A 17173-nucleotide genomic window follows, 5' to 3' on the forward strand; every position below is an offset into this window, starting at 1 on the left:
GTCATCCAAGGTTCCAGTCAGGATTCATGAGACCTGCCTATACCTGACCACCCTTCCACCTTCTGAGTTTGAAAAGAGAAGCAATTACAAGGTGCCTGCCCCAACGAGAAGGCTAGCATCTTCAGGCTTTCTGTCCCCCAGCAGCACCACCCCTGCCCCCAGCCCAGCACATGTCAGGGACACCTTACTGGCCCTGACTGCCATAACCGGGGGGGCGGGGGGCTCCTGGCCTGTGTGGTGCCTCCAGAACTCACTGGCTCTGGTAACCAGCAAGAAGTTTGGAGAATGAACTTCAATCCGGCCCTACACAACTTGCACAGCAAACATTCTCCTTCTCCTTCCTACCCCCTCACTGACCCTCCAATCAGTCGCTCATGTTGAGGCAGGGGGTGCTGGTAGCGGGAACACATGGTCAGATCCACAGGACTCTGCTCAGGGCTTGGAGAGGACCCTGACCCCAGCGACGCAGGGACGGACACCAACTGTAGCGTGATTTATTGGACAAGACGTGCACTTTTTGACAGGGCCTTATTAACCACAGCTTCCTTCACTGGACAGCACAGGACCAGGGTAAGAGGGCTTACAGACAAGAACGACAAATCCTTCCCATGAGCCAAAGAGGAAAGAAAAGAGGAAGGGGGAGGCTTCTCCTTCCTTCCTCCTTCCCTAATACTCTGGGCCTCAGTTTACCTCACGCCAGAGGGAGGTTGGCCAAGGGAAACTGGGCAGTGCATCTTGTAGCCAGGAGTGGGCTGGGGCTGTCCACTCAGGGTCAAAATGCCCAGCCGGGCCATCCACTCTTTCTCCCCTTCCCCGCACCCCGTGGGTATGGTTAGAAGATACAAAAGCGGATCCAGTACAGGACATCATGTGCAAACGGAGGAGGGGACAGAACTTTCGCAGAGTCTCCTTCAGCCACAGCCCCACTGGTGGGGGGCAGAGGTCAGAGTGTGCCAAGGTGTTTGGGAGAAGGGGCTCTTCTCCATCCGGGGAGGGTGGGTGGCTGTTGTCACTAAGCTTGGGGAAGGTGGTTGGTGGAAGAGGAGCAGAGACTGAAGGGCAGGACCAAGAGGGGGGCTTCTCCCCCTTCCTCCAGCAGGTGAGTGGGCCGGCCAGTCAGAAGCAGGTTGCTGGTACTACGGGAAGCCGGTGGGGAAGAGGCTGAGGGGCTGACTCTCATTGGTGGGCAGTGGAGATCGGTAGCCATCGAAGTTTCGTGGGATGCTGCCGCTGGTGGAGCCTGAGCTGTTACTCAGTGTCTCGATGCTTCCCTCTCGCTGTAGTTCTGCAAGACAGAGGAGAGGACCAGGCCTGGTCAGAATGGAGTCTGAGGGGCTGGGGCACACCCTGGGCCGCGCTGTCTGCCTGGAGGCACCTTCCACAGGGGGGGGTCCCCACCTGCTCCCCAGATGGGCCAGGCAGCAGCTCCGGTCACAGGGAGTTCACAGCCAAAGGAGGGGGAAACTCCCTTGGCTGGCAGAGTCCAGTCTTAGGCCACAGTCTGTCCCTCGGTGTGGGAACCCCTTTACAGAAGTCTGGCCACCCTGCTGATTTGTCTGGACCACACTGCCATACACGGGACACGTGCCCACACCTGCACACACACTCATGCTCAGCCAGCATGCTCCCTGGTTCCAGAAGTGGCTCCGGGCCTGGATCTACAGGTCAGGCAGGCAGGAGAAAAGCCAGAACGTGGCAAGGACCGCAGCCTCCCTGCCTGATCTGTCCCTCCCTCTCCTCCCTGGCCCTGCCTGCTCCCTGGAGCTTCCGCCCTGGCTTAGCAACTCACTTGCTCACTCATTCTGAGCCATACAGTCTGCCTGCTGGCCAGGCCGCCGCTCATCTTTGGCACCTCCTGGCAAGTGTCCAGTTTCCCTGCAGGAGGGAATGCCTGGTTGGAGAGGGGCCTATTTCAATGGAGAGAAGGTCCCTGCTTGCTTGCAGTGCCTCCTTTCTCCCTTTCTCTTAGCCCCCCAGTGTCCAGGAGGCCCCTCAGAATGCAGAGCTGCCCTGGGAAGCAGGCGGGGAGGCTCCCACCCCATCTACTGCCCCTTCCCTGGCCCTCCCACAGCTGAGCTGCCATCTTGGATACAGCAACTAGCCCTATCTCATTCAGCTGTGGGCACCTTACTGCCTCCCACCCCCAATCCCCAGTCTCTTGACCTAAGAAAGGTTTTGGGTCAGGTGGTTTGGGAACAGACTTCCCTGCATGTAGAATACAAGGAAGAAAGAATTATTCTTGGCTTTTTGCAATTGGCTAGTTCCTATCCCCTTTCAGTCCCTCAGAGTGGGCTCTGAGACCTGGGCACACACATCCCTGGGAAGACTCTGGGAGCCTTCCCCAAGCCAAGATGTGGTGATCTGCAATTTCTTCTCCTGCAAGGTACGCCTGCCTGGGACTAAGGGGGTCTTGCTTGTCCCCCTCAGGAGCTCAGGACCTCAAAGCAAACTTGAAGCAGCCAAGTGTACTTGAATGTTATACTTGTCGGGTCTGGCTTGAGACCTGCATCTACAGCCTGCACCCACTCCCAGGCCCCCTGCCACCACACACATGCAACAAAGCTAGCTTGGATTAGGGTAACAGTCATGGCCTTCGCTCTTGGTCTGGCCATCGGCAGCCAGCCAGGAACTAACCACTGACTCCCACTCCCTACAGGCCTCCCCCAAAGCACAGAAGCCACCCAACTGTAGCAGCCACAGAATGAGGTGGGAAAGTCTGTGCTGCCCTCCTTCAGAGCAGGCATGACCCAGGGGTGAGGGGCCCTCAGGCTGCACTGGCCATGGCTGGAACCTTGACACTGGAACCTCTCAGCAGATAGGGGGTAGTGGAAGCGGGGGGCTGTGGACACAGGCTGTGGGCCTGAGGATGGTCCCAGTCTCCAAGAGGCACTAGCTTCCCTGTTGGGTCAGAGACCCTGGGATACATCAAGAGTTATCTAGATATGGACTGAAAACAAGACAGGTGGCTACCACATGAGCTCTGTCTCCCCTGCTTGTTCTCTGGTCTCACCCTAATTTGGGAGTACAGACTGTGTGCTAACAGAGGGAGAAGATGGAAAAGCAAAGAAGAGACCCTGGGATTTCTACATGGAAGTGTCAGATTCCAAGAAAACGTCCTTTGTTCCTTTCTTTGCCCACAGGCAAGCCAAGGAGTGTGTGGGGGATTCCCGGGGCCCGCTGGATTTCCAAGACCCTTGCCCTCATGCACAGCCATCCTGGCACTAGGGGGCGCTGACAGCAGGGCCAGAAGGGCAGAAGAGCAGAGCATTGGCAGGAGCAAGGAAAGCAGGGGCTTACCTCAGGATCTGGACACCATGCCCAAGCAAGAAAGCCCCAGATGAAGGAGCAGGAAAGGCTACTAGAATGGGGAAGGCTGGCCCCTTTCCAGAGCTGGGGGATAGGCCCAGATTTCTTGATGCAAAGGGCTGACACATCCACGCTGCCAAGGAAGTGGAGGACACTGCAGCCCAGGACCAAGCACAGCAGCCCCGCTGCCCCTTGGCAGAGGCCCAGGCAACACCCTCAGCAGCCTAATGGGCTCCACTCTGTGAGTCTGAGTGGATGCCCTCATCCCATCATGTGACAGCGCAGGGACATTTGCCAAAAGAACTTAGGAGTTTGCTGCTCTTGGGGGCCAGGTATGTCCTGACCGGCCTGGCTATTTTCTTTTCACCAATCAGGCCTGGGATTAGACAGGAGTGGGCAGGCTTCTCCCTTGCCCACCAGCCCCCCAGAACCCAGGTGGCTACACAATGCAGACTTGACATCCCTCAGTTTCCTCTCTCTCATCCCCCTCCTCTCCACTACCACTGCCTGCATGGGACTGCACTTCCCATCTAGATGATTTCAAGAACTCCCTCCCTGTCTCCCCATTTCCGGCAACCCCCTCTTCAACCCACCATACCAGAGTGGCTCGTCTCTGGCACAAACCTCATCTTGCTTTTCCTCTGCTTCAAAACCTTCATCGTTCCTTGAGTCCTCAGCATCAGGTCTAAAATCAGCCCTCCAAAATGGCCTTTCATGACTTGCCCCCGAGACCCCACCCACTGATGGCACCTGTTATCGGATCTGAAGAACCAAAGTAATGCACTTGTGCAGTTCTGGGATCTCTCCAGGCTGCCTCAGGCCCCTGGGCCTGTGTTTATGCCATTCCCTTTGACTGAAAAGCCCTTCCCAGGCTCCTGTGGCCCCCAGAACCCCTACTCATCTTTCAAAGGTGAGCACAGGTATCCACGCCCCACAGATGAGCCTGTCCTGCAGCCCTGGTAGCTGGCCGGGCTCCATCCTTATTCCTGCCCCAGGTCTGTTCACGTCTGTGTCCCCACCCAGGTGCAGAGCCCCTTGGGGACTGCTTCTGGGCCTTAGCTCTGTATCCCTTGTGCCAATCACAGGGCTTAGAAAATAGCTGGTGCTCAAAAAACGTTTCCTGACTGAATGGTGTGGTGAGGAGAGGCGGGGAGCTTCTCTTCAGCATGTGGTCTATTAGTAAGAGAACTAGGGGCCTGGCTGGGACCCGGGCACTTTTCTACATGCCTTCTGTCAACCCCCTTCTCTCTTCTCCCTGAGACAGAACAATGAGTGTGTGCAGAAGAGGAAGTGGAGGAGGGGTGCACACAGGTCCCCCCCCCTTCGAGTCACCCCGGCCGCCCAGCCCTAGGAGCAAGCGGCAAATGGAAATGTGTGGCCTTACCTTCCTCCATCCCGAACACCTGCTTTGTTACTGTTGGGTTGCTCACGGACGCTGGGCTGTTGGCATTGTTTTTTTTTTCCTTTTTTTTTCCCTTTTGAAAAGAAAAGCATTGAGGAATCTTTTTGGAAAAGATATGGACAACGATTGAGAAGTACACTGATCCCTGCAAGCAGGTGGAGAGGTCGTAAGGAGGTGTGGGGTGTCACGCTGGGAGGAGGGCAGGCTGGCGGCAAAATTCCGCAGTCAAGGACAGTGACATGCATGTGTAGGGGGTGGGGGCCAACCCATCCGGAGGGCCCCAGAGATGGAACTGTCGTGATGGAGCTGAGAGCCCCTCCGGCATGGGGGCTGGGAGAGAGGAGGAGCCACACACGGAGCAGGAGGCAGCGGGGGCAGGGGGAGAGAAGGGTGCTGGCAGGCACCCCATGCGGGCAGGTTGCTAGGAGAGGGAGAGGAGGCAGGCTGCAGAGTTTTGGGGGGACATCTCCAGACCTTTGGACTCAGGGGCCCAGCTTCTGGGCTGCTGCCCTCCTCCCCCATCCCCAAGCCCCCAGATCTGGGCAGCTCTTCTAGGGCCGAGGTGGGCTTATGGAGAGAGTCCAGCAGCTACCTGCTAGGGTCTCAGGAGAAAGCTGGGGGCCCTATGCCGGGGTGGCTGGGAAAGCATACCCCGTAGCCTCCCTACTTGGAAGAATGCAAATTCTGCTCAGTTGGAAAAAGCCAGCTCTTAAAGAGGTTGCTCCCCAGGCCTCAAAGCATGATAGGAGATGAGGACTAGTTCCCCACCAAGGGGCAGGGCTCAGACAGAAGATAACTTATGGTGCCCTCACCTCCTGCATGACTCTGCACCTGCGAGCTGGGTGCTCATCTCCCCCTCTTGCGGAGAGCAAAACCCAGGGAGAGTAGGAAGCCATGGGCTTTGGGTATGCAGTCCCCTGAGAAGGAACTGGGGTGGGTGCAGGCCCCGGGATGGAGATGTGGGCAACCCCAGACATCAACTGACTGGCTCCCAGTGCTCCCTGCTGGCTGTGTCCACCCATTCCCGACTGCTTCTCACTGGGAAAGGAACCTGCTAGCCACAGACACCCCTCCATGCCATGGCCAGGGTGGGCAAGCCACAGGGGGTAGCGGGACAATGGAAGGAACAGCAACTACGAGGGAGGCGCCAGGCTCTCACAAGTGAAAGAAAGAGAATGCACTCCACATGGAGTCTGGCAAAGTTCAGAGGGGACAGGGAGGTGGCTGCCCTTGTTAGGGAAAAGCAGCTCTGGCTACCTGGGCACATATGCAAAGGGAGAAGTCATGGTTATGTCTCTGTGAGGAGGCGGGAGCACGGCTGGCTGCAAATGTGGCCCCACTGGGGCTGGGCCATGCGGAATGAGGGGGTCTCTCTGAGATAGTTCACTCCCTCATTCCACAGCTGGATACCGCAGCCCCTCTGCAAAGGTGGGAGCAGTGGAGACTGGCTCCTGGGAGCCGTGGGTGGGTACTGTTGAGCTGGGCAAGGGTGCACCAAGAGGAGAGGCAGAGGTTGGAGGCAGACGGGACTCTCACAGGGAGCCAGAGATGGCCTCTGGGGGCTGGCTGCCAGGACACCCCTTCTGTGGCCTTTCTCACAGGCGGGTCCCAAGGCTGCCTCACGCTTGAGATGTTCCCTGGGGCCATCCTCTCCTCTGGATACAGACCCTTCTCTCCCTTGAGGCTGTCCCATACTGGCAAGTCAGAGACTTGCCTCTTCTCACTCATGAGTCACTTCACTAAGTGCCATGGTCTTGGTTCCCCCGTTCCCTAGGAAACCCTGGGGACACAGGAACTAAGTGAGCCCTGGAGAGAGTGGGGAAGCCCAAGTGGGCAGGGGACCCCAATGAGAGGTCAGAGTGAGGTCCTACTTTGGGCTTGACCGTCTCCAGGCCTCTTCTGGGCAGATGGCAACAGGGGCAGCTGGCCAATCAGAGACCCTGAGGGATGCCCCACTGGCTTCTGGTGGTGGCGGGGGGACACTGTGGAGAGCCCAAGGCTCAGGACTCAGAGAGAGGCCTGTTTCTGGGCTCCAGCAGAGTCCATGAAGGCAGTGCTGTGGCTGTGTTTGGGAGGAGGGTGCCTGGGCCCTGTCGTTCAGCCTCCGGGCAGCCCTGGCACTTCCTCCATCACCAAAGCAGCACCATCTACGGGTTGCCCCTCCGGCGTGCCCGGCACTCAGCCGTGTTCCACACACTCAGAGCCTCACAGTGCTGCTCATTAAAGGGATTAGCAGAGCACTTTTATTGGGCTCTGGCTGCAGCCACACAGCCCAGCCCTAAATGAGCCACCCAAGCGGCTGGGGTGGGGGCGGTAGGGCTAGAGCTCAGGACAGTCTCAGCCCGCACCCACAGCACGCTTCTGGCAGTGGGAAGGGAGAACGCCCCCCCGCCCCCAACCCCACCTCCTATCCCAAGCTCTCAAGGGCCTGAGGAGAGGGGAGGGGCAGTGTCTGTCCAGAGCGGGGAGGCAGTTTAGGGAAGAGGTCGAGAGCACAGGCTCCAGCCTGCGGCCACTTGGGAGACTTTGGACAGGTTACTCAACATCTCCTGTGCCTCAGTTTCCTGTGCATGAGGATAACAATGCTTCCTAGTGTGGCTGTGGCATTAAATTAAATAACACAATGCACGTAGAGTATGTCACAAAGCTTAAAGCTTCCAGCAGGCAAATGTTGAGTAACTACTATTGTTGCAGTTGTATTAGTGATGGTGATTATCCACAGGGTCCTCTGGGTCCCTCTCCGTCTTCCCTCTCCAGGAGGTGCCTCTGCCAAACAGGCCCCTTTCGGCTCACCTGCCACGAGGGCTTGGGAAGGATTCTTTCTTTTTAATCAAGAAATGGCCCGCTGAGGAAGATGGCAGATACGTGTTTACAGCTTTTCATTTCCCTCCTTGCCTCTTTGTAAATACCCTTTTTCAAGCTGGAAAAATAAATTTCCAACCCTGTTGACATGCATTGATTTTTCCCTCCTGCATCTACCTTCCCCGTCAGCAGGGCCTTTGGTTAAGCCCCTTGCCTGGGTTGGGCTCAGCAGTACCCCGGGGAGTGGGTGGCCCCAGAACACAGAAGAGCCAGCCAAACTGCCCCATCCTGCCCACTGCCTGGCTCAGAGGAGGTCTGCAAATAGAAATAGTTCTGGTTCCCTTCTTGGCTGGGGAGGGAGGTTGGGATTGGCGGGGGGTATGGGTGGGCTCTGGCAAGGGGGTTAGAGATTTTCACAACTTCTTTGGATGGGATATATGGAGAGAAGACCAGGGATCACGGGACTGCTGCCAAGTTCAGCAGATGCTTCCAAGTGGGGTCTGTCCCAAGCAACCCACTTGGTCAGCCGAGAGCCTGCTGGGACCTGCTGGCTGGGACCAACCAAGCACACTGGGACTTGGAGAGAAAGCGGTGAAGCAGGAAGGGGGGCTGAATGCTTCCTGTGGGGCTGAGCAGGACTGGCGACCCCCCGATGCAGGGATCCAGAGAGACAGCCTAGATGCCGATCAGGAGACTGCCTGCCTTATACCAGTCCCGGGCTGGGAAACTCCTGCTCACTCCTCTAGAGTGAGGCAGAGACAGAAATGGAGTTGGCTAAAAATGTTTCCAGAAACCCCAACAGCTCTGTCAGAGACCACACTCTGGGCCAGAGCCAGTCTCAGCACTGGCAATTTTTAGGAGGATGCGAGGACAGCAGGTAAAGGAGGCCTATGGGGACGTCTCACTTTTCCTCACACTCAGAAATGCCCAGTTTGGAGGGTGCCTTCCTCCCCGACACCTCTCCCCTTCCCGCCCCGTTCCAACCCCTCCAGTTGGGCTCTCTCGCACGCAGGCAACCCCACAGGCCGCGGAGCTGGCACAGATGCCAACAGACAGACCTAGAGGTCTTGGGAGAGAACAGGACCAGGGCAGACAGAAGGGCTGTCCTCCCCTTCCAGCAGGGCTTTTGCTCCCTTCCCAGGCATGCTTGTGGAGGGAAAGAGGGCAGCTTCTTGAAGCTGAGGGCCAAGGATGAAATGGCTCCTCCACATCCAGATAATAGGGATCCCAGTTTGGGCTTCTGGAATCTGGGCATAGAGGAGAAACGGTGCTAATTCTGGCCGGCGTACCTCCAGACCTCGCACCCATGTCTGAAGGCAGAGCCCTTGCCCACTGTTGTCATATAGCTCTGGTGACCTGACTGCACTCAGCCTGGGGGTAGGCCCGCACCTTCCCTCCTGCCCGGGGTCCCTTTCCACCCACAGGATTCCCACAACTGTGCTTTCTCTCCCCTTTGCCCAGCTCTCGTTCCTGACTCCTGCAGCTACTGAGGTCTAGAATGTCACAGAATGAGGCCAAGGCCACATGGTCTGCCCGGACCCCAACCCTCGGCTCTGAACAATGAAGGGAAATATCCAGTGCTCTTGGCTCAGGAGACCAGGAACGGCTTCCCTTGGCCACTGGGGTCATACACACGCCTAATAACCTTAGGGCATAGGGGGAGACCTGAGGTCTAGAGAAGTCCTCGGGTCCTCCAGGCATCCACTGGCTCCTGGAAGATGAAAGCTGTGGCCAGTTGTGGGGAGTTGTAGAAAGGATGATGGTTGAAGAGACTAGGCAAGCAGACAGCCTCCACCCAGGAAAACTGGGGAACAGACACATCACCTCTCTTCTCCATCGCTCCTTCCCTCCTCCGTCCACTAGCTAAAGAGAAACCTTATTCATGACAGCAGGCCAGTGTGGCATTAATATCCTGAGGGAGAGGCACGGAGGTAGCTAGATCCCCAAACTCCTTGTGGGGACAGGGGTGTGGCAGATGCTGGAATGTTGGGGAAGGGAGAATGAGGGCAGAAAGAGAGGGAGGGGGAGGCCTAATGAATGAGGAGGACTCCGGAGGCCTCTGTTCAAAAGAACGGATTCTCACCACATCCTGCACCCCCTCTCCTTTGGAGCTGGCTGGGGGTGTGTGTGTGTTGGGGGAGTGGGGAGCACAGAGTCTGAGTCCCAACAGAGCAAGTAGCTCGTGGCTTAGCCAGATTCCTTCGCGGCCTTTGAACAACTGATGAGCAATGGTGGTAGGTGGGGTATCAGCTGGAGGTTGTGCTGGCCCAGGTTCCCCATATAACAGCCATAATAAGGTAGGGAGAGACAGAAATGCTGCCACACTCCACTCCCAGGAAATCCATGTTACCCTAAGCCAAGTGTTGGCTTCAAAGCAGGAGAGAGCAGGATCCCCTACCCGGACCACCTCGACCAGTACCCCGTGTGCAGTGACCTGCTCGGTACCACTGTATTACTCTAACTTCACATCCTAACCTGTCACAACCTATTGGACATGGGGACAGCAAAGGCTGAGCGGAATGGTCTCCTGCTTCCCTGGTTTTGAGGTATTTGACAAATCTGGCTGAAGCCACGCCTCGGGAACAGCCCTGCACTGACACCACCGTGGATGGCAGGAAGGAAGAGTCCTGGGGTAGGAGGCTGAGAGTTCTGCCACAGGCAGATGTGCTGAATGACCTGTGCGAGTCACTTCACTTCTCCTCCACCTCAGCATCTGTCAGGCGGGAGGGGAGGAGCGTCTTTGGCAACCTCACTGGGTGTGTGAGGCTCTGAAGAGAAAAGGATGGGACTTTCAGAAGCAAAACACGCATCAAGCACGCAGAGTGTCCTGGTTAGGGGATCAGTGCAGCCGCCTCTGGTGTTCCAGCAGGCGGAGGCCCCCAGAGGCGGGCTCCTCAGGCAGGAGGGCCTGAAAGGGCCTTTTTAGCTCCAGGTCACGGCACGACATTGGGGGTTGAGTCTTGGCAGACGCCATCTGAAGTGGACACGGGGCCGGGCGATTCGGAGATGTGCCTTTGACAGAGAATGTTCAGCCAGGTGCTGTGGCATGAGCTCTTTGTGTGTGTCTGTGTGTGGAGAGGATGTGGGTGCCAGTGAAGGCCCCATAAACATGACCACTCAGCATGGCCACGAGGAGGACTTGGCACTTGGAAAGTCTCCTGTGGAAATGGTGCTTGACAGCTAGCCTGGACCCACCTCTCTCCTCCAGTCCAGCCCTGAGGCTCGGGAGACCCCACCGAGCTCACAGGCCGGGTCTTCCCGAGCTGCCCTCCAGGGCGGAGAGGCAGCACAGGGGTCCACAGGAGGGATGCAGCTCCTTGAACTTTGCTGGCCTGACGGGCCAGAGCCACATCTGGTTCTCATTCAAATGTCCAAACATAATTAAATTCTCTATGATGCAGCGGAAGAGTTTGGTAAGATGTGGCTTTCCCCCCTTTCCATCAAGGTTAAGAAATCAGTCTCTCATTCCACTGGCCGGCCGACTCCTTCTCCTCCCTGACACTGGTCTGTCCCATTCTAGAAAGCAGAGGCCTGTGTTCTGATCTGATTTCTCGAGCTGACTGGGCTGGGGCCAGTGTGGGCTACACGGAGCCCTTCTCCCCCACTGTCCCACTTACCCACCTGAGAAGATTAACAGCTGAGGCCAAAGCAGCAGGCTGTTGACTGAGCAAGTCAGTACCCTGTGAGCTGGGCGGGGGTGGGGGAGGTGAGCCGCCTGGAAGAGGCAGAGGCAGCTGTCAGCTGTCCTACCCAGGCTGCGCCAGACATACCAGTGTCTTCTCACTGACTAGATACAAGGATCCCCTCTCTCTAGGTCCTCACAACGGGAAGCCCTTGAGAGTCTTCAGTCTCCAGCCTGGCCCTTGAGTCCCTCTGTGGAAAATGGAGCTTCCCACAGTCATGGAGGGGCGAGGCAGTCCCCCTACCCCCAACCCATGCACCTCCCACCTCTCACCTTGCAGCCTGGGGACTGCTGCAAGGCCGCACAGAGCCCTGGCCCTCCTCCACATATAAAGGAGGGAGGCAGGGGGAGTGCTGGAGGCATGAAGAAGGCTGGGAGCTCCCTGTCTCACAGAATTGCTGGTTGTTTCTGGCTTGTCAAGGCTCTGAACAGGCTAAAGGGTAGCAGGGTCCAAGGTGCAGTCCTCGGAGATGGCGGGCAGCCTCCTCAACAGAAAGGAGGCCCACTAACCAGAGGCTTCACTGCCTCTCCTCAGTGGCCAGTCCAGGACTGCCCCAAATTCTAGCAGAATATCCTCTAGATGGGCTAGTGTACCTTCCCAACTGAGTAGCTTCTGTTTGGGGCTTTTTTTTTTTTTTTTTTTTTTTTTTAAACTTAGGGACTTATGACTTTCATGGTTATGGGTTCCATTCTACTTCTTGTGCCTATTCTAATCTTTGTGGTACACGCTTTATAAGAGTTTCTTAATAAGTCAGGATATTTTTCCTTTTGAAACAAGCTGTCCTGCAAGTCAATGACTTACAGTGGGTGTGGATGCTACCCAGAGACAAGCAGGGACTGGGAAGAGGATAACCGGGGTGCAGTAGAGAAGAATCTTCTAGATAAACAGAGCTATGTGGACCAACTCCTGTGCTAGCACCCTCCTGAAGTTCGCCAATGTCCCTATCAGAGAACTAGGACCACTTTCAGGTGCACATGGTTTTTCCATGCTAGAGAATGCTCAACGCTCACCCTGGGGACAGGTGCACACATACACGTACACGCATGCACATGCAAACACACACACACACATTCACAAGCTGGTGTGAACCAAACAATTCCAACATTGCTGACCTGACTCTGAACTGGAATAATTCTGTTTATCTTTTTGAAATGGTAAACTTCTGTTTAGTAATTAATTTAATTAACTTCTTGGTGGCATCAGTGCCAAGGCCATGTGTCTGGTGCCTTCACATCCATGAAGAAGGCTTTAAGGAAACTTAAGCCAGTCTTTAGCACAGATGCCTGAGGCCAAGACTAGCAAAGAGAACAGAGCTGGGGCCGAGGTCCACTTTGTCCCTGCCAGGGTCGCAGCCTGTGTTCTGGAACCCATGCCCCCCCCCCCCACAACCGCTGGGAGAAGAGCACAGGTCTCAATTAGCTGCTGTGGAGCCGCCTGTCCAGGGGAAAAAGCTGAGCAGGATGCCGCCTCTGCTTTGTGCTCTGTTCACAGACTGGCTGCTGGAGCCGGGGCTCTATTCATTATTCAATTCAGCTAGCTCAGATGAGTCTTTCCATTTGCTCCTCCAGGAGGAATAACAAATCTAGAAATGCAATTCCACTTTGGTGTATTAAGATATTGATTTGCCCAGCGAGGGGAAGTGCATTTGTTCTGTCAGCCCTCCTATGGGCAGGAAGGGGTTAACCAAATGTTTATCACAAGGCTGGCTTCAGAGTTGAAAGTAATGTGATCAGTAATGAATTTTGTGTTACATTAGGTTGTATAAATGGACAGACAAGCGCAGACAACAAGTGGCCAGGAGTCGGGGCTAATCTAATGATGTAAAAATAGAGACAGCACCAATTATACTAGGGGCCAGCTCCAGGCTCCTGCAGGGACTGCAAATGAATAGGTACAAATCAAATTACTCACTAATAGACGCACTACAAGAGGGGCAGTCAATGGTAAGTGCATTAGAGCCCAGTGACCTCTCTGCTCTGCACAGCAGAATCCGAAAATTTGACTTCCATCTTAAAAGTGGGGGGCAGGGAACGAGGGTCTCAAAGAAACTCTTGTTGGGTGAAGAACAACAACTACGGCCCATCCCAAACCAGTCCGCTGCCAGGAGGTACCTCCTGTCTGTGCTGACCTCTTGCCCTCATTTCAAGGCTCCTGAGAGCCTGAGCACCCGCGGGGGGTAAGGGAGCAACTTCTTGAGGGACGAACAGAGCAGCGGGACGAAGCCTTGCACGTAGGCAAAGACAGGAGGTTACATACCAACATACTTCACAGCCACGTGTCTCTCAGGGGTGGTGTTTTTTACGGCTACGTCAAGGGCTGTGTCTGTATTGAAAATAGAATATTTCTTTAAAGAGGATCACAACATGGACCTTTAAGAGAGCAGCAAGTGCTCAAAACAAAGCAAGTAGATATCAAAATCCAGTTGGGCCACGGAGAGCTCTGCAGGGGGCTTGTTCGTGGTCTGTTCCACGGTGCAGCACATCCGGGCTCTGCCCTAATGCTTGTCAGCCTCGACCGCCGAAATCCTTCCCTCCCTTCCTCCTGCCCCGTGCTGCCTACTGAGTGCCTGTATCCATGGATCATGGAGACGTGCTCAGAGGCAGGAACCCGATGCTCATTCTCAGCTCTCCGTGGCGTGAGGGGAAACCCAGTGTGAAGCCAAAGCATCTCCAAGCCTTCCGAGGACCCAGCCAGGCCCAGATGGACACGGGACCCTGCTGGGCTTCTCCCTCCACCCCCTCTAAGGCCAGCACTATCACACCCTCCAAGTCGAGATGGCATGCTGGTCCTGGCCGACTGGGGCCCAGAGATTATGGAAACATGCTGGCAGAACGAGCACAGGGAGGACACAGAGTGAAAAAAGGAACCGACACAAATGTAGCAACTGGATGTTGATCTTCCCCAAACTTAATTAAGCACATAGAGCGGTGGAATAAGAAGCTCTCAGGCTTCACTGAATAACATGTGGGGGGAGTTGGGGGCGGTCTGTGAAGCCTGGTGCTGGGGGATTCTGCCAGCAAATTAAAAAATTTATGCTTATGCAGTGGGCCTGCAGGTGCCTGGGGGCAGGGGTGGGGTTCAAAGAGAAGTGGGCAGGAAGAAATCACCAAACGTCAGTGGTCAGGTGGCTGATTCTGACAGAGGTACTTGGAAATGCTTTCTTCTGCTATGTTCAGTCACACTGACATGGCTTGGCCTTCTTGGTATAGTGAGGCTCTGGATTCCTGAAGGGTCAGAGGGTCATTTCCAACTTTCGTTTCCTGTGTGTCATGTGTCTCTCCTCTATTACCAGCCATCAAACCTAGGGGCCAGTCCATACACCACAGGCCATCTTCGGAGGATGCGAGGCAGGCTCAGAGGGAAAGATGGGTATTTAACCATCCATGACTGTGTTCAACTTTGTTCAGATCTCACACCTCACAGAAAGGTCAATGGTTAAAGGTGAATTCTTTGGCAGAGGAGGAGAACAGAGAGAAATACTCCCTCTTGTTAACCATTTACCTATGTTAATGTCTCCAGAGGAGGGCCCTCGTCTGGGGGTCCATCTGCCCTTCCCCACCCTCTTGTCCAAGCCTGTTCAATTTTCCACAGGAACTCCTGCCTCCATGTTGGGGCAACACCCGGAAAGGGGATTCTGAAGGTTCACCAATGAAGTCACACTGGCACTTCCTCCTTGTTGACAGGAATCAGGGTGCTTTGGTTACAGAATTCAGAGCAGACTGGGCAACTGAAAAGTGCACAGAGGAGCTTCTCAGTCCTAAGCTCCCATTATAGCTCTGCCCTGTGGCCTGGGACTTCTAGCAGCCTTGGGAGACAGAGAGGGAGAGGGAGAGAGAGGGGAGAGGGAGGGGTAAACAGGAAGAGAGACGGGAGAGGGCAAAGGGGAAGAGTGGGGACTACGAGAGAGACAGAGATGGAGAGAGAGGGAGATGGGGGTAGGAAAGGGAGAGGGAGGGAAAAGAGAGAGAGAGAGAGAAATGGTCTATCTAGAATCAGATTTGACAATGGGCCAGAAACTAACAAGTGTGTCCTAAACATGGTCATTTTTCCCATTGCTCTGGTTGGCTTTCATTTACTTCTCAGGAGCCACAAAAACCCATGCAGTCATTCAACAAACATTACTGGGGCTCAGCTTGGCTCTCATCCCAGTGTTGCATGGTGGGCAATGAGAAGGCTGGTGGTTAGAGGTAACAAAGAGGAATAATGAGACTCTGTCCAACGCACCAGAATCAGGGTAAGACATGCAGTATGGGCAGTGTGGCTGAGGGAGGGGCTGAAGGGACCACCCCGCTGTGGCATGTAGAAGGGAATCAGACACGGCTAGGTAAAGGACAAGGCAACAGACACTACTTATCTGGGGCCAAGTGTCCAGGGAGCTGGCAGTTCAGAAGCTCAGAGGAGAGAGAAAGGGCATTTGGCGGCAAGGTCAGGGAGGGTTTCACAGAGGGGATGTGATTGGAACTTGGTCTACAGAAGTGACCGGGCAGAGAGGGAGGGCAGAGGGGACTCTAACATAGAGCCAGGTGAGCAGGGCTCGTGCTGCGGACGACGGGATGGTTCTGATGGGAGCATGTTTGCATGAAGGTGGTGGTGAGGATGAATACCAATAAGGGGTTACTGGGGACAAGTGAGTGAGAGAGCAGGTTGCCAAGGAGGGTGAGGGGGGCCTGGAAGAGCCCTGAAATCTCATGGCAGCAGCCGAGGTGGAAACATGGGGGCCCTGGGCATGTTGTGAGTAGGGAAATAGGAACAGGCTCTGAACGTGAGAGCCCCATTCCTCTTCTGGGGATCCCTTCTCATTCTGAATAGCGGGTGGGAGTCACTGAACCACCCTCTGACCGGTGAGACTGACCGGATCTTGAGAAACTCCTAGCTCTCTCTCTCTCTCTCTCTCTCTCATCCTGCTGTCAGCATTCCTGGGCTGTGTGAGCAGAGTGGCGTTATTTAAAGCTCCCGGGCCTCATTTCACTTCTTGTGAGGTTATAGCTCAGGCTTCTTTTTTTTTTTTTTTTAAAGATTTTATTCATTTACCTGACAGAGAGAAATCACAAGTACACTGAGAGGCAGGCAGAGAGAGAGAGAAGGAAGCAGGCTCCCTGCTGAGCAGAGAGCCCGATGCGGGACTCAATCCCAGGACCCTGAGATCATGACCTGAGCCGAAGGCAGCGGCCTAACCCACTGAGCCACCCAGGCGCCCACAGCTCAGGCTTCTTAACCTCAGCGCCCACTCTTTGGATGACGTGACTAGATGGTATACAGTGTAAACTTCTTTAGAGATACTGTATCTCTTCGACCTGTTTTCTCTGCATTTCCTGAGTCAAGTTTATAAAAAAAATTACTTTCCTTCTGTTTTGTGTGGATCCCAATTTCACAAATCTTTCTCACGAACCAATTTTATCATTTATATACACACATACAAGCTTATTTTCATTTTTCAAACAATGACAAAAACAACTAGTAGTGCAGGCCCTTGTACAATGTCGCTTACCCATGGAGAATATAAGCTTTGTGAGCACTCAGTTGGCTGATGGGTCACAAAAGGGCCCCCATTATCTTGACCTGGGGGAGAAATAAACATCTGCAGCTGGGGGCAGGGTTGGTTGGGAACCACTAGGTGTGAATTAAGTCCCAGATGAAGGGTCACAGATAGGACCCACACGTGTGGGAGATCCAACCCAAGAAGCCTGAAGACCTAAAGGCATGGGTGTGGGCACACCTGGCCAGGACTGGAAACCACCACCTGGGTTCAGTGCGCCTGTCCCTTCACCCCTCTGTCCAGTAAGCACCTGCACAGAGGTTTGGTCTGAATACCAAGGACAACATAAGTAGGATTGTCCCTGAAGATGCTTTTGCTATTGTCCATGGGACAGACCCTTAAAGAAAACACTATTCTGATACCAGAGCAATGAAAACTCATCTAATCCCACTGTTTTACAGAGCCTGGGCTCCAGTACCTCCTCAATATCTCATTTTGATCCTG

The 17173-nt window shown here is 54.9% G+C and overlaps 1 protein-coding gene across 8 annotated transcripts in view; it reads right to left on the reverse strand.

Annotated features, from left to right (window-relative positions):
- Positions 1-478: 478 nt before the first annotated feature.
- Positions 479-17173, reverse strand: part of BCAS3 (BCAS3 microtubule associated cell migration factor) — a 591123-nt gene continuing 574428 nt past the window's right edge. For 2 of the 8 annotated variants that reach the window (XM_059149982.1, XM_059149980.1), the window contains 2 exons: positions 4691-4781; positions 479-1285 (listed from right to left, as the gene is read on the reverse strand). In XM_059149982.1, coding sequence (XP_059005965.1) covers positions 1249-1285; positions 4691-4781 — 128 coding nt within the window. In that variant the 3' untranslated portion in view covers positions 479-1248. Of the gene's footprint in view, positions 1286-4690; positions 4782-11131; positions 11226-13449; positions 13516-17173 lie in introns of all 8 variants that reach the window. The other 6 variants (XM_059149978.1, XM_059149974.1, XM_059149981.1 and 3 more) reach the window with 4 other exon arrangements.

The sequence above is a fragment of the Mustela lutreola genome, chromosome 15 (genome assembly GCF_030435805.1).
Source record: "Mustela lutreola isolate mMusLut2 chromosome 15, mMusLut2.pri, whole genome shotgun sequence".
Taxonomy (NCBI): domain Eukaryota; kingdom Metazoa; phylum Chordata; class Mammalia; order Carnivora; family Mustelidae; genus Mustela; species Mustela lutreola.